Source organism: Lissotriton vulgaris, chromosome 11 (assembly GCF_964263255.1).
Source record: "Lissotriton vulgaris chromosome 11, aLisVul1.2, whole genome shotgun sequence".
Classification (NCBI taxonomy): Eukaryota; Metazoa; Chordata; class Amphibia; order Caudata; family Salamandridae; genus Lissotriton; species Lissotriton vulgaris.
Window position 1 is genome coordinate 152,522,495 of NC_141699.1, and position 24,349 is coordinate 152,546,843.

At 46.7% G+C, this 24,349-nt stretch overlaps 1 protein-coding gene across 1 annotated transcript in view; it reads left to right on the forward strand.

Annotated features, from left to right (window-relative positions):
- Positions 1-293: 293 nt before the first annotated feature.
- RHOF (ras homolog family member F, filopodia associated) overlaps positions 294-24,349 on the forward strand; it is a 211,248-nt gene continuing 187,192 nt past the window's right edge. The window contains exon 1 of the mRNA XM_086942989.1: positions 294-599. Within this exon, the coding sequence (XP_086799115.1) occupies positions 429-599 (171 nt within the window). The 5' untranslated portion in view covers positions 294-428. The remainder of the gene's footprint in view (positions 600-24,349) is intronic.

The window sequence follows — 24,349 nt, forward strand, 5'->3', positions numbered from 1 at the left end:
CCTGTAGCCGGGTCCTGTGTGCTGCACGCAGGGGGCGGGGCTCTCGGCTGGGTCCCTGTGCCTCTGTATCTTGAGCAGGTGGAAAACGGGGGCACGGGCCGCTACTCACTCCTTCCAGTGTGTGCTGAGTGCTCCCTGCCGGAGGTGGAGTACCGGGTCTGAGTTATCAGTGCTTCTCCCGTCTTCCAGCAGGGGGCGCCCTGAGGCTATTTTCCTCGGCTGGTTTAGCAAGTGAAGAGGTTCCCGCGGCGCTGCTCAGCGCACCCACATCCTGCTGTCTTCTCGCCGTCACCGCCAGCCTCACAGGCTGCTGCCCCGTGTCAGCGCAGAGCCCAGGAAGCAGCAGCCGCAGTCATGCACGGGGCTTGAGCTGCGCCTCTGTGGCTCCGCATTTCATCCCTGATGAGAGGGGTCAGGCGTGTTGCCCCATGTTGAGCAAGAACATGACTGAAGCTAACGGCGCAATCAACGGCGATGCACCTGGCGGGGCCAAAAAGAGCACTTCTGGGAGGAAAGAAGTTAAAATTGTGATCGTTGGAGACGGGGGCTGTGGGAAGACGTCTCTCCTGATGGTGTACGCCAAGGGCTCTTTCCCAGAGGTGAGTTACTGGCGGCCTCGCCCCCACCTTTCAACTAACTGGGTCTCTTTCACCGAACACTCCCTTTCTGGAGAGGTTGAGTCAGACAGGGCATGTGTTTTATAATGTTTCTTTTATAAAATAAAATGTCCAATTCTTTAAGTGTGGCGCTTGATGATGACGGCCGTCGTTTTCTAAGCGCTATACCTGTTAGCAAGTAGCAGAACAACAGAAGTGAGGGGAGATGGCCTGTGTTTGCCCAGTGTCACACAAGTTGGGAAACTGGGCTAGGATGGAACTCGTTCTTATATCTGCTGGTTCACCGGGCCACTCTTATCGAACCCCAGCCCGTTCCATCAAGAACATGCTGGTTGTTTGAACATGGGTCCATGCGCACAACGCGTGACACTTTGGTTTCTTCGGATCAGTGCCGGCCTGGGGCAGAAAAACAGGACCGGGTACCAAAATAAAAGTAGCCCCCATTCTAGGCAGCTCTGATTGTTTTAAGGCATGCTGTCTGAGTGTGTGTCTGTGTGTGTGTGTGTGTGTGTGTGTGTCTGTCTGTATATGGGGGTTGAGGGGGGAGGCGCTCGTTCCTTAGTACCATGATTAAACACATGAACATGTTCTTGCCTTGCACCCCACAACATACTATTGCTCCACCGACGTTGCCTGTGAAGCTGTAACAGCATCCACAAGCCGCCTTCCTCATTATGTGAGCCTTCCTTACCTATTGTCATGTTGTGCAGTATCTGTTTGCCAATTGCGCTCCCTGCCTACTCGTGAGCCATGCAAGAACCCTACACAATGACAAGCAGATGATGCTCTGCTTCTGGACCAAGAAGACAGCCTGACCCAGAGACTGGATATGACAGTCAGGGGGCAGGATCTTTTTAAGGATTCTGGGGGCCTCAGGCAAGACATATTTTGGGGCGCCCTGTAGAGAGCTACTTTAAATTTTAGTACCCACCTCCTGCTAAAGTCCGCATGATACTTAACAATTTCAAATTCTATGTCGAAACTGTTACAGGATCACACTAGAAAAGTTGCAATCTATCTTGGCCTGTACACAAAAAATCCTTAAAATGATATGGTGTGGCGAGGCTGAGTTAGAGGGAGGCAGAGAGGTGGAGAGAGGTTTAAATAGAGGAGAAATACAGTAGAGAGGGCAAATGGGGACAGAGTGGGGGGCCCCTTGGAAATGGGGGGCACAGGGCCATTGCCCACTGCGCCCATGCCTTAAACGTTCATGTCTGGGGATGATTTTATCCTAAGAAAAAATTGCTTCAGGTATAGGAGAAAAGGGAGCGAGTAGATTGGCCTGAGGTGTCCTCGCCACCTAAGAATGGTACCCGTCCCGGGGATGGGTTGCATGCTCTGACATCAGAAAATGGTAACTAATGGCAATGGGAGATAGTATGGCGTAGAGCTATCTGGCCCTGGGCAACACAACTGCAAGTAGAGTGCTGCAGGCAGCAGTGCTTAATTTGAGCAGGTGGTTTTCAGTGCTCCTCACTAAATTGTCAACACCGGGTCTTTTGCCAGTCTGCCACAAGGTGGCGCTGTCTGTCTAATTTAGAGAGGACCACCACAACAGTTTATTATTTATTCAATATACATTAAATTGACATTTACTTGCTGCCCAAGCCAACCTTATAGCTTTGGGGGCTTGAAATAGTCCAAATTGTCACACATATAGGCGTGTGATGGTTCGTAGTTGTGTTGTTACTATCCTCGGCAGCATGGCAGAGCAATGTGTGGTGCGACCTGCAGTGGCCTCCTGACGACAACCCTGGCATACATTTTTGGTAGAAAGTAAGCACGGGCATGCAGCCATATGATTCTCACATGTCTACCGCTCTCGGATTGTGGCTCGCTAGTAGGGGCGTTTGGGTGAAGTCCCACTGTGGTTTCCGTTTAAATAACAATTCCAACAAAAGTAAGTTCTGTTGAAAAAAAAAATTCCTCTGGCACCTGAGAACATTGCCTTCCACAGAAACCTATGTAAACTCTTAAGCTGCCAAATTCACGCACCTGCTTCTGTACTCACCTGCCAATTTGGAGCACTTACCTAAATTATTTCTTTTAATTTCTAATGTATTACGCACACAAATACCTTAGGTGTCCTGGTACTAGTGAAAGAAGGGAAAGAAGAAATCACAATGTTAACTATGGACGCTCAACGTACAGCCCAGTGGCTGGTTGCACATTCCTGACCTTTACATGTGGCCCCTTGGGGAACAGCAGCACTGGACTGCTGATCACCTGACTGAGCGCTGACATTCAGAAAGCTGTTGAATGGGCAAGCAATCCATTACATATTAACTAAGGTAAAGGAAAAGAAGTAAAGAAGTTGTTCTTCATCACACCTTTTTTAGGTCATTCAATTTTAAAGGCATTGTGCAATAAATATGTAAAAACATTCTAACCCCCCCACCCACCTCCATCCTACCACCAATGCCATTAGTGAACCAAGAAGCAAGTCATTTGTCATGTGAACCCTCTGGGCAGCTTGGGTTGTTAATATACGTGAAATAACTTGATGGTTTATTAAATCAAACACGATGAAAGGTATTGTACAGTGCATATTCTGAATTCATGTATTTTAAGATGCTCTCATGTGAGATAATGGAGAAAAAGGAGGAGGAGTGAAATAAAATAATTGGCTAAGATCAGATCATTTGGTCAAGTGGAGAAGCCGGGATTGATCCCAGGGTTTCTGGTTTCAAGTTGTGCAGTATCCCTTTCCCTCTCATATTTTACATCAAAGGTTAATGCTTCGTCTTTAATTCTTAGCGCATGAGGTTCGAGTGTTCGTGGCAGACAGAAGCCATATGAAGGCTCGGTTCATTTTGGGCTCCAAGAGAACCTTGACCAGAGCCAGAGCTAGAGACAGATATTTGGCTCGAGCGTGGCTCAACCTTCTGTGGCTCGTCCACCTTTATTACATATTGGCAATTAAGGGAACAAAGGCAGAGGAAGGATATGATTTGACTTTGAAAATATCTACACTACTGTCCATACCATGTAGTGGAGTGGTGTGGCTCACTGGTTAGAGGCGGCAGACCCGGAAGCAAAGAACGGCCCGGGACCAGGGTTCAATTCCCGACGCGGCAGGGTCGTGGACCAGGGTCAAAACGGACTCGATAATTCTCGCCTCGGTGCCTACTCTAACCAGGGATCACACTCGGCAACTCTGGGCATTAGCTTGCCTCATCTCTACAACGGCCCCCCACATTCGCTGGGGATGCCTGGTTTCACCTTGGAGATACCCAGTAGGGACCATCTCACAGGGATAGCCAGGACGGGTTCCCCAGCGGTCTACAGCGCCACGACGCCTCAGGGCAGCAGTGCGCTTTACAAGACACATACATTACATTACATGTACATGCTTCAATTCCCCCATGTCCATCTTACACCACCATAATAGTCACACTGCTATCATCAATGTATAGGCATTTATATAGCGCACTACTTACCCGGAGGGTCCCAAGGCGCTTCGACCGCTGCGAAACCCTTCCTGGCTTCCCTGAGAGATGGTCCCTTAATGGGTATCTCCAGGGTGAGACCAGGCATCCCCGGCGGTCTGGTGGGGCCGTTAGTGAAGATGAGGCAAGCTAATGCCCAGAGTTGCCGAGTGTGATCGCTGATCAGAGTGGGCACCGAGGCGAGAGAATTATCGAGTCCGCTGACCCTGGTCCAGAAACCTGCCGCGCCGGGAATCGAACCCTGGTCCCGGGCTGTCCTCTGCTCTCGGGTCTGCCGCCTCTAACCGTTCATGGCACAGACCATACCATACTTTTTGACTCCATAGAAAATGTTTGTGAGTACCAACGGTGTAAACAGATGAGTTGTTAGCATGCTATGACACTTAAGCAGATGGGATTCTGAATTAATCGAAAGAGGGAGACTGTTCCAAGTCTCAGCTCTAACTATAGAGAGAGCACGGTCCCTATGTGAGATTTTCTTGAAGCGAGTGACCGTCACTTTAAAAGAATTTGAAGAGCGCCAGGGACAGGCAGGCTCATAAGCTCAGACTTAATTTTTGGGTTGAAAGCAGAAAAGAGCCCTATGGATTTCTTTTTAATAGCAAGCCAGTGAAGAATGAAGAAACTATGAAGAGACAACTCAATAGAGCGGTCAGGAGCTCCCGTTTGCGGGGTGGCTAAACTTATCAGGTTGTGCTGTCCAAAATACCTAAAATGGAACAAACCTACCAAAAAGCGATTTGGGAGGCAAAACACAATTCCAGAATGGGCCTTTGGATCAAATTACTTCATGCAAGTAAGCACACAAATTCCACATTATTTTCGGCTGAAATAAACAAACTGATCAATGTGCAGAACTGGCACCACAATGTGGAAATTCCAGAAGCGGCCTGGTCAATGCATATTGCTACAGTCTTCAATCCAGTGGATCAGGACCCTCAATCTCCCTTACCACATGCCGAGTCTGCCCGGGAGAAGCAAGAAAGCCTGCTCCTGCCAGAGGCGGATTATCTACCGATCAGCGATAAACAGGTAGCCCAAACGCTAAAAAGGCTCCCGTTGGACAAAGCTCCTAGGCACTACGGCTTCCCAAATACCTCATTTAAAAAGGATGTCTGCTCCTTGTCTTTGCACTTAACTCCTCTGTTTTAATTATGACATGGTATCAAACACTATCCCGGAATCCTGGTGTGGCAGTATCTTTCAGCCAATTTACAAATCAGGGAAATTATCAAATCTGTCTAACTACACTTTAATTGCCTTAACAGATGTAGAAGCCAAGATCTATGCCTTAAATTTGCTCTTTGACTTGGGGGACTGGGTTTACCGCACAAACATATTCCTGACAACCCAGACTGGCTTCAGGGCAGGAATGAGCACGCTAACAAATCGGTTGGTGTTTATCCTCTTGGTTGCCCAAGCAACTTCCAAATTCTGTAAGCTGTTCTTCTTTTCTGTTACCCACCTTCGATAAAGTTCAGAGAGCCCACCTGTGGCAAGGTGGTGTGCACTGGCGAAACTGCTGGAAGCAATCGTCAACATATACATCAACACATGGGTTCAAGTTAAGATAGGGGACTGCAGAAGAACCACCAAAAAATATATACAAACTTGGGTCTAAAACAGGGGTGCGGTCTTGCATTCTGGTCTTTAAAGATCTTCATGGACCACCTCGACAGCCACCTGGCCCAAGTGCAGGGAGATCCACCTTGGTTTGCCATGGCACAAATCAGAAGCCTGCAATATGCCGACGATATAGTCCTCCTCAGCAAAACTCCAATTGGGCTTCAGCGGTCTATAGATCAAGTATTAGGGTATATCAACAATCTGCCACTGAGCCTGAACTACTGCAAAACGAAGGTTCTCCCCTTTAGATGTTGAGGTAGCAACAGGCAGCCCAAATTTAACTGGTGGACAGATAGCAACGTCTTAGAATAGGTTAAGACCTATACATATCTCAGCACCCATCTGGATTCCAACTTAACTTACACATTTCATCTAGAATCTAGATGGGTCATTGCTAACAAACTACTGTTTGCATTTCAAATCCTGAAACACAAGACACGAAACACCTCGATGTCTTGTCTTCTTCAGGTCGTGGGAGCCACATTCATGCCTTAATATCTTACGGCTCGGAATTGCTTAAAGGGAAAGACATTGAAACCGTAAACATCTTACAATCAAGACTCTCCAAAAACACTCTTTTCGATCCCACCGCATGCCTCGCAAGCCCACATTAGACTTGAGTTTGGTCTGTTCCATCAGGGCCCAGCCAAGCAGGGTGCCCTGGTTAAATTCTGCTGGGGGATGAGGGCAGCCAAAGTGAATTCGCTGACACACCAGTGTTGGGTGGAAATAGAAAGAGTGGCCCGCATAAAGAACTCTGTCCTTTCAGCACTACAGCACTCAATTCCCGCTCTCTGATTAGAAGATGCCTGGCTCTCTCCCATGGACTATACTGCTTTTAAATGTATTACAAATAAAGCCGCCAAAGTTTCATCATTTTTTTATTGATAAGGCTGCTGTAGCAAGCAAATCGCATTCATGGGCACTTATGCCATCATACTCAACTTGAGGTTCCCAACCATATCTATCAGCACACTTCTCAGAGGCAAGGAAACACAACCTCATGTTAATACGCCTTGGTGTGTTCAGGTTGAAAGATCTTACGCCCCCCATGGAAACAGCGCTGGACCCCTTCAGAGAGCCGGCTCTTTGGCCAAAACAATGAATATTTGCTTCATCATCCGCGTGTTTGTCCGGCTTTGTTAACACACAAAGACTCTTATGCCCATCACTAACAGTTCTGCAAATCAGGTTGTCTCGACCAGTTGTTATTTCTTTACTGGGGGGAGTCTCAGTGCAATTGGCATGCAAGACAGTGAGATTCTTGAACATGGCTGCAAAGAAGGTGGAAAAATCTAGTACATGACTCTTTAACTTGTGTTTCTAGCCAGTGGTTTGCATTGGAGGTTGTCGGCACACATCACTTGTACACTTTAGGTTTCGTCATTATTTTAACATTGTATTCCAACTACACTACCAGCGCATAAGCACCTTATGGCAACATGTTTGCACAGCACAGTGGCACTTTACAATTAGGTAACAGAGGTGTTTCTCACTAGAAGCAGGCCTTGGTTTATTTTTATTATATGAGAGGTGTATTCAATTATTATTGTGTGTGCCTCGATGGCTCAAAAACCAATTTGATATAATGCACTGTTGAGCTGTTTTCTCAATTGAGATGTTTTAATGATTCTATTGTAGTATTGTATTGCCATTGTCATATTTTAATGTGTTTTATATGTACATGTTATGGTTTTAATTAACTATGCCCTAAGAAAACATCACGGTACAGTTTAGCAAGGATAGCAAGCCAGTGAAAAGGACACAGAATAGGAGATGCACTAGAGAATTTACTGGAGTCTATAGTAAGACAAGCAGTTGTATTTTGAATAAACTGCAGTTTGTGAATAGAAGAAGAAGGGAAACCAATGTAAAGAAATTGCAATTGTCCAGTCTATTTAAAATTAGCGACTACACTTAAATCTGTTTAGAAGACGAAGAACGAAAGAAAATCATTTTTTTATAACTTTGATCATGAGAAACATGCAGAGTGAGCTTTAAAATATGGTCTTTAAAAGAGAGGTTGGAGTCAAACGTGACTCCCGGGTTGCAAACCAATAACACCAGAGTAGGGCACGTGCCAAAGGAACTGCACCATGAACAAGAGGACCAGATCGCGGGATTCCCAAAACTCCAAACTTCTGATTTATCTGTAGAATGGCATAAAGAGTTGGCTTTCATCCCTGGGGCTAATGAGTTAAAGAACATTTAGTCCTTTGTCCGAAGAGAATACGAGGGGGTCTTGGGCTTTCAAGATAATATGTGTGTCAACAACATAAGCTTAAAATGTCAAACCACAAGATGCAATAAGATTTTCAAGTAGACACCCATAAAGATTATAAAGGGTAGGATTCATAGAGGTTCTCTGTGGAACTCTACGCAAAATCAATTTAAACGTGGAGCAACATTTAGCCTATCCTAGCAGATCTCAAAAAGAAAGTACCTTGTGCATTAGGTACTCATGCCCCTTGCCCACACTCAAGCCCAATTCCATGACCAACATTAAACGCTTTTAATTGAATTTAATTGAAGTTTCAAACCAGAGCACACTGAGAGGACATTAGTTACTCGACCAAAGAACACTTTTATATCCTTAGAGATGGTACCCCCTAGCCTAGCTACAAGCCTCCAGGAGCCTCAGACAACTGGTGGGGCAACAGTCTGGCATTCTTCACCAACAAAGAGAAGGAATCTCTTTCCCTGCCTTTGGCCATATGACCCTCACCCAACAGTACCCGCCTGCTCTACCCCTCTTTGCAGGTTTTCCACAGTTGTTGATAATAGAGAAATCTTGATGTTCTTCAAGAAACCTCCCTGTCATTATTTGTATTTATTTGATTCACTAACGTGTTTGCACCAAAGGGTAACTCATGGTATGGTGTTTAGCCTGTCTTTCAGTGTACTCTCGCCACACATTCACAGGTAATCAAACCCGACCTCTTTCAGTCTTATTAAACTTGGAAGAATGGTCAATTTTCCTCACACCTGGGATCCAATGTCCTTCTTGGTAACTTTTAATCTGGATCCAGACCCCAGAAGGGCACTGTGTCAACACTGGTAAATATATTTGGAAGAACTACTGAAAACCCGAGACCTAGGCATACTCTATACCTTGACTGAACAACTGATATGTATTGGTACTAAACTAAGTGGTACTCTTTCTTGACTTCGGAAGGATACAATTCTGAATGGTTTTGCTGGATTTCATATCCGCGGACGGGAGGGCGATCTCGTCAGTGGATGCATTCATTGTATCGGCCACCATAGCATGTGCAGCTCTGTAGCACTATCAGTTACTTGGTGATTTTCATACATACATGGACCCTATTTCTCCATCCACAGGTATTGAGATCCTTTCAAAGAGCAGACGCCTATGCTACTGTCCTTTATGTGAAGGGTACATAATGGGTGACCAAGCTATGTCCCTGTACTGTCATTGTGAAGCTATGCTGCTAGTGGCCTCCTTCCTTCCTCCCCACCTAGTCTGACTCACTCACATAAACACTGACTAAATATTAGTGAATTAGTGACTGTAATCAGGCTTGCCCACTCACTCATGCACCCTCATATAGCACTGCATGGCTGAAACTGCCAGGCAGGAGGCATCTCACCTCCCACATTTCTAAGGTGCCTATCCCATGCAACAGCCCCTTTGTCCGCTGAGCCCCATCCAGGCGCGGTAGAGCCAGAGGCTTAAGGACTTTCAAATTACAGCTGCACTACCTGCCGCAAAGCACCCGATATGACATGATGCAGCTCCTTCCATTCCTTGTGCCTGGCCTGTGCTAGTCTGTGTGTCCAGTGCTATGTAACATCCCTTGCACAGTGCTGACTGCTGCTGCCTCCAAGTCATTCTAAAATGATGTTCACAAAATTGACCCCCCACGCCACAGAACTGGCTCAACAGACCACAAAACTGGGCCACACTTATCCACAAAACAGTCCCATCATGCTATAAAATGATCCGCACTTACTCACAAAGCTGGCACACACACACTGTGATGTCAGAGTGGCTCATCTGGCACTGCCAGTTGCTTAAAAAGCAGGGACGCCACCTCTGTTGGAGCGGAGGAGCGTCATCCCACTTAAAAGCCCCAGAGCCCCAAGATGATACATAATAAAATGGTAATTCATTACCACTTTATTTTTCATCTTCACACCCTCAGAATGGGGTGGAGTTTACTGAGAGCAGCAGCAGGGAGGAATGTGGACTGTATGTGCACTTTTCAAAGTACGCATGTCCCTTTGGCCGGCCGACTTGAGACGCCAGCCAGACATGCGCACTTTGAAACCTTTGAGCCAGCTGTTTTAAGACAGCGAGGTTAGAGCAAGTGCAGGCCTTCAGAGTGCTGTGGAGCACCAAGTGAGGCAGCTCCCTCTAATCAGGGCGCTGCTGTCATAGCATGAGATCAGCGCGAGGATTGGTCAAAGGAGTTTCCCGGTGGCTGGGCTGCAGTCGCGAGAGGTCCAGAGCAGGAGGTCCCGTTGCAAGGTAAGTTTACTTTTAATATATTTTAAGTATTATTGTCTAGCTCGCGCCCATTTATTTTTATATCCTTTCATTTTATTTGAGCTTGTGTGCCCGACCCCCTCCCTGTTGATGCCAGCCTCCACTGTTAAAAAGCAAGTCCTGCTGCGGATAATCTTGCGGCACTTTAATCATTCAGAGAAACCACAAAAAAAGAAATTCATTAAAAAAAAATAAGAGCAAAGTGAGTTTATTTTCAAGAAGCTGGTAAAGTACATATGCTGGTATAGTAGAACGTTTGGACAGGCTTGTTCCAACATCTATAAATTAATTTTGGAGCACAATGTGGGGACCTGAGAAAAGTGTGGGCAATAATACCCACTCTGCCATCTCCCTTCTGATGGCCCTGGTTTCTGGGACCTAATGGCTCACTCTGGGAGAAGAAAATCACTTGCAGAATGTGCCCTGGTACTAGCCTATTTTTGTGACCGAAGAGCATAGAAACCACCACCTCTATTCCTGCTGTTCTCCTTTGATAAGCCAAAAGAGAAGCAAAACGTGTCAGGATTTGGAACTGCATAAATGCAAACAGATTGGACTAAAAGTACCATAATGCTATGAGATAGGTCAGTAGAAATGAAAGCAGACATGCTTTGACTTGCTGGAGTCACACACCTACAAATGTCTTGTAGCCCCTGGTTTGTTTGGGTCTCCACCTATGTTCATTTTTCTAGTCAAATTAATTGTACCAGTGTATGTAAAGTACACAATCCACCTGGCCTCTAACACCAACAAAGACCTTTCTGATAAGATGTAAGATACTCTTAATATCAACCTTTGGGCTCCTGCCCATTGTCAGTTCCTCATTTGAACACATCATGTTCCTCATTTTCACAGTTTAATGTGCTGGGAGCTGACAAACTGCCTGAGTCACAGGTGAATAGACAAAAAAGCTTTTGTAAATATGCATGCCCATTTTTAGTATTCAGATAAAAAGTGACGTACGCCTATTTCCATACCACGCGAATACAGTATTTAGACATTGATTATTTTCCACATTTGCATGGTTCCATAATTACAATTAATGTATTTTGTTTTACCTTACATTCTTCATTTAGCTAATACACTCTCCTCCCACATGAGTCTGATGTTCCTTTACGCATTCCTCTCATTTAGGTGTAAGATGTGCATTCCCAAATGTGTTGTAAGGGCTCTTCAAAAGTTTTAATAATTACTATATTGTCTATTCCTCTGTGAGTTTTCAAAAATGTGCATTTCTTACCCTTGACCTCTCATCTGACACACTCTTCTTTTCTTGGTTGCATCCCATGGGGGTGCACCCTTTCACACTTACTTGCACCCTATGCATGCACACATATATTAGTAAACAATGGGTACCTAACCTGGACATGAGTGCGCTCCTGAATGAGTAACCTACGTGCTTTTGATTTCGCGAAAGGTGTGTAAGCTAGTCATGCATGCATTCTGCCTTCTATTCCAGTTGTAAATAAAACCTACGCCAGAAAAACCTTTAGACATCAGCCCCAAAGTTTAGATTTTTAACTATGATACAGGAGACGCGATGCAATAACTGAATCTAATTGTTCAGGTTTTTTTTTTAATATATGTGTGGATAAATGAGGTGCCTCTAATGTAATTTTGTTGTAAAATAGAATCTTAAAATAGGGTACGGTGACACTCTAAAAAAGTATTCATTACTTAAAAAACCTAGAGTTTGCTTTGAATCCTGTATAGAATTCTGTTCACCTGCTATTTGACGTGGTTTTTGGGATGAAGACTACTACCTAATCACCATGCTTTTCCACTGTTGACCTCCAAATAAACAATCTAATGTCAAATATTTTTTTCCATGTCATCATCATCACCCACTTTTTCTCTGCTTACATGACTCAAAATGTAATTTTGGAAATTTCTCCTGCCCTTGGAAGCTGTTGTAAACTAAATCCAATTTTTAAGTGCAGAACATAAAATGGTTTCTGCAAAACAAAAGACCAGCACACCTGTTTACATTCAAGTGGTGATTGCAACAAGCAACCTGATGGAAGGAATGCTTGAATTAATGTCAACCAGTGGAAATTGCTGGGTGTCGCAATTCAGTTAATTGTTTTTGACTCAGTAAGCCACTCTAGACCGAGACCTGTCACATGCAAATCAGTCTTATTCCTGTTCCAATAGGAAGGGTCTAGTCCTATGGCCAGGCCTGGTCCCCTCCAGACGGGATCACATGGAACCCAGGCTAGTTTCCACCTATTTAGGGCTCGTCAGTGAGGAATGGCTTGAGTCGTGCGGCACGGCGAGCACGGAACCCATATCTAGGCATCCTCGTCGCACTTAGGGCATCTACTGCAAAAAACAACAAGATAATGAAAGGAATGCTTCATTTAACCTCAGCCTGGCGGTAGTTACACATCAACTAAATACCAAATGCACTGGGGGGCAGGGGGTATTTGCCAGGTTTCTCCTGGCAAAATGTGAAAGGAAAACTTTCCAGATTATCATGGGGTAAACTTAGTAGTAATTACTTCTGCATAGAAGCGAGTGCTGTTTTGACTATCTTCTAAGTGCTAACATACGCACAAATACTGTTTTGCAGCTGTTTTTAGGTCTGGTTTGACAGCACAGTTATCTGTTACCTATTTTTACCAATCTTTTCAAATATACTTATGGCCTCATTTATGAAATTTTGCCGTAGGGCAGCGCAACAGGCCTTCCTGCTGCCCTTCAGCAAAAGAAAAGGGAAGGAATAAGCTGTATCTATGAGATACGGCGCGGTCCTGTCCTTTTCCCCTGCACTGGCGCACAACAGGCTGCCGTGCGCCAACGCAGGCAGCTTTGCACCATGGTGCAAAGGTGCCTGCATTAAGGGGATGATTGTTTTTCTGCAGGAAGGGACACCGTCCAGCAGAAAAACAATCACTAGAGGCATTTTCCTTCTTCTATGTGTGCAAAAAGGAAAAACGAGGAGAAATAAAGTTATTTCTCCCCGTTGTGCCTCCCTTACGCCTCCCCTGGGGAGGCGTAACTTTTTGGCGCTGGTGTCAGATTTACGATTTCTTGTAAATCTGAGGCAGTGTCAAAATGCCCGGGATGTTGCTGGAAACGCCCCTAGCAACACCCATGCACACCCCTTTAACGCAGAAAACGACATTAAAGGGGATGATATTTACGAGGCAGCACTAAGCTAATGTGGCTTAGTGCTGCCTCCTAACTATGTAGCAGGCTACTGCGCCATAGAACGTCACAAAAAGTGACGTTCCGACGGTGCGAGGGGCTTCATAAATGAGGCCCATAGTGTGCTGTGGCCAGGGTTGGATTGGGTTGCAAAATAGGTCCGGGCACACTAAAAAAGGTTCCCACGTGTGCGGAATGCCTTTCCGCAAAACACTGCTTCGGCGAAGTTATATGAAAAGAGGGGTCTCTGACAGAAGCATCTTTTCTTGGCTTCACTTAGATAAAAAAAATGCATGGATAAGTTCACACAGGTGAACCACACCTGCATACAAGTGAGACCACTTCTGCTCAGGCCGTGTCCCCGCTCAATCTGCATACATTAATTGGCCGGCCCAGCGAGAGAAAGGCAGTGACACCTCTGCCCTGTTGGTAAAAGGAGAACACAGAGGCCCATTTTTCTCCAGAAAGGCCACTCAGGCACCCACTGAGCCTTTGGTGGCATCCGAACAGCACAGACACCGCCCAAATCGGACCCCGTCATGCTACCCAAAAACGCAGCCCTAAGCTGGAACTCGAATAGCGGCCCCTCCATCATTGCCTGAGTGCCCGCCTTACCAATCCAACCATGGCTGTGGTTCCTTTCAGAGGACTACTTCCCGCTTGCTAGTATTGGTAGTTGCATGAGGAACTATTTGACATCACAAAAGTACGCTGCGTAAACATGCATCACATTCTTTATCTATTAAATGCTTTTCATACAGAACAACTATCATTTTTTAGTTGGCTTTTTAATGTTATATTCAGGATTCAAAATGCTCGCCAGGCTTATTGGCTTTGTCGGGGGCAAAACAGGCCCCTGCGGTGTAGGAGTGACCCCAATCCTTAGGGAGCCCACTATTCAGCCGATGGTCAATGAGTATCTGTTAGAAATGGGAGAGTCGGAGCTCCTCATCCCATTCTGTAGGAGGCCCCCGTCATTCGGAATTACGCCACTGGACTTTGCCTGTGCTTGTTAACCCTAGTGCTGGGTGTAGATGATGAGGTGGCCCCTTAATTTAATAATAGTTTCTAATCAGGAGATTTCAGATGTTTTCTAATTTCTCTCTTCCAATAAGAGTAGATGTTTAACGCTGTTATACAGGGTACTTATAGGAAATCATTATAGGTAAATCATTTAAATATTTTGCAACATTAAAGGAGCCCTGTTGGTGTGCAGAAGGCGGTACGAGCGGCCCTCTGTGGGAAAGCGCCTGAGGCCGGCCACGGCACCGACACGTTTCTGCCCTGTGGTTTCCTCTTCTTAGAAGAGAGGCGGAAGAGGTCAGGCCTGGCTGAGATGTGTCAGTATCCGACGCGATCTCACGTGGCGGAATTAAGGAGCCGAGCTCCGCCCCGCTCGGACCCAGCAGCCTCTTTACCCAGCCCCTCACGTTACTCCTGAACAGGCGAACTGCAGCCGGAATTGGGACCCAGGGCCCACTCCAGCTGACTAATTATGACTCGCTATGTCTGAATTCCCTGCTCCCATACATCCACTACAAAGCCCCCCATACATTCCATCCCACATATAACTACAGGGGACCACCTGCCTACACACCTGCTCAAGCGCCTCGATATCCTGACCGGTGATCAATGCGCTATACAAATAGACATAACACATGACATAACATTGCACGTCCACACTCCTCCTGTCGTGGTGTCTTGTGTTCCCAGAGCACCTGCAGAGCTGCCAACACACGGTGCCACCGTGTGCCACAGGATATCGGCTCTGCTCACACGGTCTCCTGGTGAGGAATGATCTGCCAGTGCTACCTGCCAAATCTGATCTCCCTACATTTCTGCACACCTCACCCTTCAGGTCTCTTCACCTGCACCCCATCCCTACCCAGCATGCCGCATTTATCTTTGGGTCTCTATCGCTCTCTCAACATAGCTGATTTCTAATTGTGCTCGTGTGCAAGTTCCTTTAGCTCCATGTTGCTTGTCCAAGTTCCTTTTGGCCCCGCCCCCATCTTGTGTAGGCACTCTGCAAAATAGAAGCATCCTCGTCCTGTGCAGTTGTGTAGTATCCGTCACTTCCACAAATTATGCAATTTATGGAAAGCTGTGAGTACTGCAACGGCAGGTTAATGTGAGCCCCCCCTGGTGTCCTTACTTTATACAAATACAGGATGTTGTGTTTTTATGTTTCTTCCAGTCTTGCATTCTCTGTCAATCCCCTGCCTAGATATCCCCTCTTTGAAACACACTGTAATCAGCATGCTCTTGAACATTACAATCAATTCAAACTATTCAGTACTTAATTTGTGCCGGTCGGCACCAGCACTCATCTTGGGGACCAGGACTTATTTTTCATCATCTGACTTTGTCCCCAAGCAAGAGAGATAAAGTCAGAAATCAGAGTAAGAGAAAGATAGGAAAACAGTCACAGAGGGAGAAAGGGCATGAAATTGAATACCCAAGAGTTAGATAACGAGGTAGGAAGTGCAGGATGGGGAAATAAAAAGGCATGTGGTGGAATCATGAGCCCTAGCCTTGGTATTTCGAAAGGTGAGAATCCAACAGCGCTGGTTGCGGCCGGGTGGGCTTAGAGTATCACAAATTAAGCACTGGCTCCATTAAGATTTTGAATGATGTGGGACAACTCAGTGGCCATATTTTATTTAACCAAGGATTATGCCCTGCCTAGCCGCAGGATAAGATGGCAGTGGTATCTCTGAGGCTTCCACCATGGACACCCTTTTGTCCCCAATTATCTTACTGTGTTCAATTTTCAGAGGCAAGAAGCACATTCGTATGTGTGAAGATCTTGTTATCACTGTGGTCCAGAAGGACCCTTGGATTCCAATGGATTATTATCATTTTAGGAAAACCTGACCCTCTGAATCTTGTCCTATAAGCTTCATGACCTGCATCGACAATGAAACCCCATGCAGCTTATGTCGGTTTGCTGTGGTGAGGAAGCGCGTCCACGCATCTTCTGAGAGAGTCGAGAGGTGGGCGGCGTGCAGACAGTAGATGGGCCCTTGATCATAGCTAGGACCGCGTATGCACCCTGCAGTGGAAGAAGACTTGTGGAGAAGTGTGGCTCAATGATTAGAGCAGCAGACCCTGATGCAGAGGTCTGGGCCGGCACCAGGGTTCAATTCCCGCCTCGGCGGGTTTTGGGTTCAATTTCCTTGGACCTGATAATTCTCGCCTTGGCACCTAGTCTAATCATGGAGTCCCACTCTGCAACTCTGGGCAATAGCTTTCTTAATCTCCACAACGGCCCCAACAGTGCTAGGATGCCTGGCCTTCACCCTGGGGGTGCCCAGGAGTGGACATTTCACAGGGAAAAGCCAGGAAGCGGTATGCGTACAGCGCCAGGAAACCCCGGTTGGAGTATAAGTGCGCTTTACAAGTACAAATTCATTTCATTTCATTTCAAGATGATGAACTGAATAGCATGGTTCAGGGTGTGTAAAGGCGGATGCCTAGTCAACCTGTCAAGTAAAAAAGGTCTAGGGTTACTGTAAAGGTTATGTAGGTAACTCTGCTCAGAGGTTTGGGAGGGCTGGTTTGAGCCACCGATCCTTGACCCAGTAAAGGAGGAGGATGGGCAGTCCAGCTCACATTAAGATCAAGTATGGGTCCACGCCATTGGCGAAGTTGTGGTTTATAAAGGGCTCGCGGAGACCCTACTATTTGATAATGACTCTGAGGTCAATAAATCCAGTCGTCCAGCAACATAGAGTGAAGAGCCGCCTAGCCAGCACAGCCTGGTCTAGATCTTGCTGATTAACAGGAAATAGCCCAGTTATTCCCTTACATACATGCCGTGCACTGTTGGCGACTCAGGTAGAAAACCTATCTGCAGGTTTCTGCCTCTTGGGAGTGGGAACTAGGGGCAGTAAGTGTGCATCCATCTATGAAGAGTGAGGTGATCAGGAAATGGATGGGATCTGGGGACTTGGAACAAAGCTGTTGTTTGGACTAGCGCACTGCAGAGAAAATGCTTTATTAAAAAACGTTGTCCATATAGTTAAACAGTGTTGGACTGGTCTTTTGGGCCTTCTGGTACTGCCAGATGGGCCAGCTGGAAAGGGCCAGTGTGTGGGCTGGGTTTCTTGGTCCATTCATGGCTCACAGGACATAAACAAGCATTGGAAATGCAATAGGTCTCGCAGCATTAGAGTTAGTGCTTTTAGAATTGTTTATGTTTTTTTTTGTAAATCTTTAGCATTTGTGTTTCCTGTAGCCAATGCTAAAGAATTAAAAAAAAAAGCCATAAACATTTCTAAAAGCTCTAACTCAAATGCTCCGAGACCTATTGCACTGTGTGAGGATGAGGGGTTGAGGGTGAGTGAGGGTGAGTGAGGGTGAGTGAGGGGTTGAGGGTGAGTGAGGGTGAGGGGTTGAGGGTGAGTGAGGGTGAGGGGTTGAGGGTGAGTGAGGGTGAGTGAGGGTGAGGGGTTGAGGGTGAGTGAGGGTGAGGGGTTGAGGGTGAGTGAGGGTGAGGGGTTGAGGGTGAGTGAGAGTGAGGGTGAGTGAGGGTGAGTGAGGGTGAGGGGTTGAGGGTGAGTGAGGGTGAGTGAGGGTGGGTGCGGGTGAGTGAGGGTGGGTGAGGGTGGGTGAGGGTGAGTGAGGGTGAGGGGTTGAGGGTGAGTGAGGGTGAGGGATTGAGGGTGAGTGAGGGTGAGGGGTTGAGGGTGAGTGAGGGTGAGGGGTTGAGGGTGAGTGAGGGTGAGGGGTTGAGGGTGAGTGAGGGTGAGTGAGGGTGAGTGAGGGTGAGGGGTTGAGGGTGAGTGAGTGAGGGTGAGTGAGGGTGAGGGGTTGAGGGTGAGTGAGTGAGGGTGAGTGAGGGTGAGTGAGGGTGAGTGAGGGTGAGTGAGGGTGAGGGTGAGTGAGGGTGAGGGTGAGTGAGGGTGAGTGAGGGTGAGGGTGAGTGAGGGTGAGGGTGAGTGAGTGAGGGTGAGTGAGGGTGAGGGTGAGTGAGGGTGAGGGTAAGGGTGAGTGAGGGTGAGGGTGAGGGTGAGGGGTTGAGGGTGAGTGAGGTTGAGGGTGGTTGAGTGAGGATGAGTGAGGGTGAGTGAGGGGTTGAGGGTGAGGGGTTGAGGGTGAGTGAGTGAGGGTGAGGGGTTGAGGGTGAGTGAGGGTTTGAGGGTGAGGGGTTGAGGGTGAGTGAGGGTGAGGGTGAGGGGTTGAGGGGGAGGGGTCGAGGGGGAGGGGTTGAGGGTGAGTGAGTGAGGGTGAGGGGTTGAGGGTGAGTGAGTGAGGGAGAGGGGTTGAGGGTGGGTGAGTGAGGGTGAGGGGTTGAGGGTGAGTGGGTGAGGGGTTGAGGGTGAGTGAGGGTGAGGGGTTGAGGGTGAGGGGTTGAGGGTGAGTGAGGTTGAGGGTGGTTGAGTGAGGATGAGTGAGAGTGAGGGTGAGTGAGGGGTTGAGGGTGAGGGGTTGAGGGTGAGTGAGGGTGAGGGGTTGAGGGTGAGTGAGGTGGTCAACATATGAGGTCTGAGCGTAGAGTACTCAGTGAACTGAGAGGCATGAATAGGCGGCGGGCACTGGAGTGGGGAGACAGTGCTCAGAGCGAGGTCATGGTAACAGCTGAACGTGTCACGTCGACCTCCCCTTGCCTTGTCTTCCCAGCGGTTTGCAAAGGAAATGCTTTGAGAGTTGGACACCGACTGAGCAGGGACACATTTTCAATCGATTCCACGTCCTTCTGCCGTGTGATCTGACCTTACACTGCAATAATAATTTATTGTAAGGATACTGCTAATGATTGCAGTGTAGAGGAGTTAGCATTAAGTATTAGCCGGCATAAGAGATACAGTGAGAAATCCGTTAGTTCTGCTCGCTGTAATGGTATGAGGTGCTAAGCATTTGGAAGATAATAATAGATGAAAAGCGCTGGGGCTTAGACGTATTTAAAAAGCTTAATAGCACCATATGTAAGGGGGCTACAGGTAACCCATTAGAGACGCATGGTGCAGTGTAACTAGAGCTGTGCACGCGTCCTCGTATAGAGAGAGCCTGACTGTAAGCGGAGCTTCAACCTTAGGAGATGTTGGCAAGTGTAGATAAATTTCGGACCCAGTGCAAATAGACGCTGATTGCTACAGAAGATTTAAGTGTGAAATGCTCTGTCAGGGTGCCGAACGCATGAGGGAGGCTTGGTGCAATATAACTAAAGCTGCGCATGCGTTCTCACATAGAGAAAGTCTTTCCAGTGGCTGAGTCTCAGCCGTAGCAGCTGCTGGCATGTTGAAATAAGTTCTGGAACCAGAGCAATAAAATGCTGATTAATACTAAAGACTGAGAGCACTTATCTTTGTCAGGATACCGGATAGCCAATTAGGACACTGGAAGTCTATTTGCGCGAGTGTAAGGACGGCATTTGCGGCGAGCTTTCACAGGCGGCGAACGATTTACGAAGACGGGTAGTGCCCTGCGCTAAAAGTGCATGGGTGGCTAGCTAGGCAGGAGTCTTACCTTAGTTGATGGATGCTGACGGTGTAGCAAGGGGTTCCTGGGTGTATCCGCAGATGGTGCGAGGTACTGCTGGGAAGACGCCGATTTAAATAAGGCAGTTCCCGCCAGCTTGAAGTAAATGAGCTGCAGCTGGGTAAGCATTAACACTGAGGAGGGACTAGTAACTCGGCAAGGGAGCCCACAAGCTCTGGTTGTAATGGCACAAGACACAGAGGAGGGACTGCTAGAGCAGCAGAGCGTAGGAGCCATTTTGGATGAGAGTAGATGCCCGTAATGAGTATGTAAAATAAATATAAAGATAAAGACAATTAAATGTGAAGATGAAGACAGTTACTGAATGCTTAAAAAAAGGGAAAATAACTATAAAGATATTAACATGGGGAGGGCAAAAAGCACCTTTTAAACAACAGGTAACAGTAATAACAAGCCGGAGGGAAGAGAGGGGAGGGGGGGGAGGAGAAATGCGACACGGCGGGAAGGGGAGGGGGCGGGGGCGGGGGCGGGGGAGAGGGTGTGTGTGTTAGGAGGGCATTGCGAAATGCGAGACGGCGGGAAGGGGGCAGACATGGCGGGGAGGGGGCGGAGCGGGGGAGAGGGTGTGTGTGTTGTTAGGAGGGCATTGCGAAATGCGAGACGGCGGGAAGGGGAGGGGGCGGAGCGGGTAAACAAAGACGGACGTGCACGCGCTTTTAAGCTCAATGCGCATGCGCATTGAGCTTAAAAGTCACGGGCACTGCAAGGAATCGCCACGATTCCTTGCAGTGTGGATAAAGAGCGGATAAGTCCCAATACTCTCGCCTTGCTCGATGCGCATGCGCATCGACAGGCGAGACCTAAAAAGGGCCCACACATTGGCCCAGTCAAGCTGGCGCATCTGGCAGTACCAGACTGCACCGAAAGGCTAGTACTGTAAATAAAAAAAAAATAATCAATTTGCTGGCCCTTGAAGCCCTAACTTGCATAGAAGTGCCTTAGACAGACAGACAAGTCTGAAGTGTGTGACCTGAGCGTCTCCAGCTATCGCAGCCTCAGAGAGGAGGTTCGACTTGTTGACACAACCAGGATTTGCGCTGCAGCAGCATATATGTGCTCCCACAACTAGTGACCACTTTGAATTTACAAAATAGTAAGTGCAAGGGAATGCAGTAGTTTTTCGGTATTTAAGAAATATGATTTAATGAATCAAAGTTAAATTTCCTTGAGTTGTTTTCTGTTTTTTTTTACAATGTTCAAATGGAGAACATGTCCCCAAAACAAACATATTTTATTTAGTTACTAGCATGAACCGGAATTTGCAATGCAATAGGTCTCGCATTTGCAAGAGTTTGAGCTGTTGGCATTGTAAATAACAATGCCTATAATTTACGTGTTGGTTTTTAAAACATAAATAAAAGGCCTTGCCATTTACAATGCCAACAGCTTAAACTCTCACAAATTCGAGACCTATTGCATTGCAAATGCTTGTTCCTATTAGTGCTAGCTACAACTGGTGAACAAAATCACTTTTGACAAACAGAGCGTATCCTCGCCATTGAAAAGAAAAAAGCCTGTGCACCTGTTCCGACACCACCAGGAATTTACAAGAAGCGCCTGGATGTGGTTTTCTTTGCAACGTGACACTTTATATGTTCCCGCAGAGGACACTGCCCACACAAGGCCTGACAGCTAGGGCCTGAGTCATGCCTGCTAATACGGAAGCAATGTTCACTTAATACAACCATTCACCACCTGAGAGGCAAGCTGCGATTTCTTTTTATTTCTTGAAAAGGCAGTAGCTGCCTGTGGATTAATGTCCACCTGCAATGGGTTGTGAGAAACACTTGGGCCTGCGTGTTCCTTAAACCATGTGTCTAACCTCTGCCGGTACAAGCAGCACTTACCTAATTTGAGAAATTGGCGCTCCCAGAATTGCAGATCCAAACGGCCCGTGAACAGCATTTCACGAAAGAACGAGAGCAAATGCACAATTCCAAAATAATCGGGCAAAAAATCCACATTATCCCAGAGTCAGCCATCAAGCACTCCAAAAGAGGCACAAATGTCCACTTGTGTAAATCCACCAAGGCAGAGAGGGTATAGTCGAACACCAAAACACGTCTTTTGATTTTGTTTTCTCTGTGTGTGGTGTCCAGAAAACAAGCAAACTACTTGTCAATGAACAAATAAATGAAAATAAAGAGATGTTCGGAAAAGTTCCACTGGTCTCCAATAACTGACAAGTGGCCTCGAGAGATGCGAGTCCAGGAACAGATGCCGGCGACCCATGGACATGCCATGGTGCTCCTCGTTCTGACTGAGCCCACCCGGGTCAGTTTCAGGCACTCTTTGGTCCACTTCTGTAAATCTGTTGTCAGTTTCAGACACATTCTGGGACGTTTCGGACAAATAAAGGCCATTTCCAGACAAATGCTCCATTCCAGAGAAACCCTTGTCATTGTTATGGCACTATTAAAAAACAATTTTATGCAATTTCTAATAATTTTCAAACAATTCCCTGCCAGTTTCAGATAATTTCCTCTCCTTGTTAAACAGTCCAGGTCAGTCACAGGCAAACAATGGTGAGTTACAGTGCCGACCCGCCCACCGCCTCATGAGGAGGGAGAAGTGAAGAGACGCAAGCGTGCATGACGAGAAACAGACGACTAAAAGAGACGCAGCGCGCATGACGAGAAACAGACAACTAAAAGATCCAGTCCGGGTGGCCGGTGCCTAAAGGAGACAGGGCGGTCACCGAAAAGCCTCACTTTCTATCAGAAGTCAGCGTTTACCATAGAGGATGACGCCTGCCAATAGAAAGGATGGGGGGAGCTTCAACTCCACTTCCGAAAGCAACCCAATGACAATAGATCTAGCAGAGCGAGAAGCGCATGCGCTGCAACGCTAGGCGAGACCTAAAAAATCCCCAGGGCCTAGGTGTTTAAACAATGAGTAGGTCTTTGTCACATTTATATAATACATTATCTGCAGCAAACAAAGAAATACATATTAACACATTTCAAATTCAAAAGAACACTTAAAAAAAGAAAAAAAACACGAATGTTAGGTTGATATGTTCTACTGTATTGCAGATTTCCTTTTTGAAATTTTGAAAATCTCCATTTTCTAAAAAAAACTTGAATATCAACAAAATCGCTGATGTACTTGTAGTCATATAGCTGCCTAACATTTTCATGTCATATGTTACCCTTTGCAACCCATTCATCCAGTCTTAGCTTTGCTGCCTTGAACACTTTGCATTCTGGTATATTTATATTTACGCTTAGGCTGGAAAACATAAAACCTCAAGTTCCAGACTGTAAAGTATCATTGTCTGGAAAGCGATAACTTAGCGATGATGCCACATATGACTGGCGACAATGCCGCATATAGCCAATTTTCCGTGAATTTCCAAAGGGGTCCTCATTTGTGGCATGAGTGTGAAACTGTGGGTTGGCATTAACAGGTCATTGGAAGGGTTGCTTGATAAGCCATAAGGCTTATCGGTCAAAGCTGACAAGCCAGGAGACAAAGAATCATGACTTCTCCGTTTGATTAAGTTATGTGTCATTGGATACATAACTGTGCACTTATGCCTCCATTTCCCCTACCTACTAAAATGTAAGTGGGCCTTCGGAGCAATTCAGTATACAGTGTGCGCTGCGTAAGAGTTAATGTTCAAGGAGGCAGAGCAAAGCATCCCGAGACATCATAAGTGCGGAGTGGTGTGGCTCACTGGTTAGAGGCAGCAGACCCGAAAGCAGAGAACGGCCCGGGACCAGGGTTCAATTCCCGACGCGGCAGGGTCGTGGACCAGGGTCAGCGGACTCGATAATTCTCACCTCGGTGCCAACTCTAACCAGGGATCACACTCAGCAACTCTGGGCATTAGCTTGCTCTCATCTCCATAACGGACCCCCACATATGCCGGGGTGCCTGGTTTCACCTTGGAGATACCCAGTAGGGACCATCTCACAGGGAAAGCCAGGACGGGTTCCCCAGCGGTCTATTGCGCAGAGATACTCCTTCGGGAGTCGATTCTAGCGCGTTAGAAACCCACAATTAATTAATTCATTAATAAGCATCCTTTCTAGGTGTGAGTAATACATCCAGTCATGTTTTCATTTTCTTTGCGCTACACAACTTGTAGCTTTGATGATCTTGATTGAAAATACTGTACCAAAGGCAAATGAATGAAAAGGAAAAAACAAGACCGTATCAGCAACTTACCACTGGCATCATACAACTTGAGAGCTCTGAGCTTCTACCGGCACATGATGTCTACGTCCCTACAACTGACTGCCATTGCTTCAATTTTGGCAAATCTGTGAGCAAGGTCTTAAAATATGAAAAGTGTGGTGCAGTCAGATATTTCCATTGTAATTCACTAGCAGAGAGTGAAAAGCTGTACATATCTAAATTCACATCCCATGGTCTAGCGGTCTTCCTCAAGGACATCATCTAACCTGCCGATTAATGCTGCACTGGACATCCGTGTAACGCAAAACGATTAAACTCATTTCCAAAACAGATTGACGGTGATCTGACAG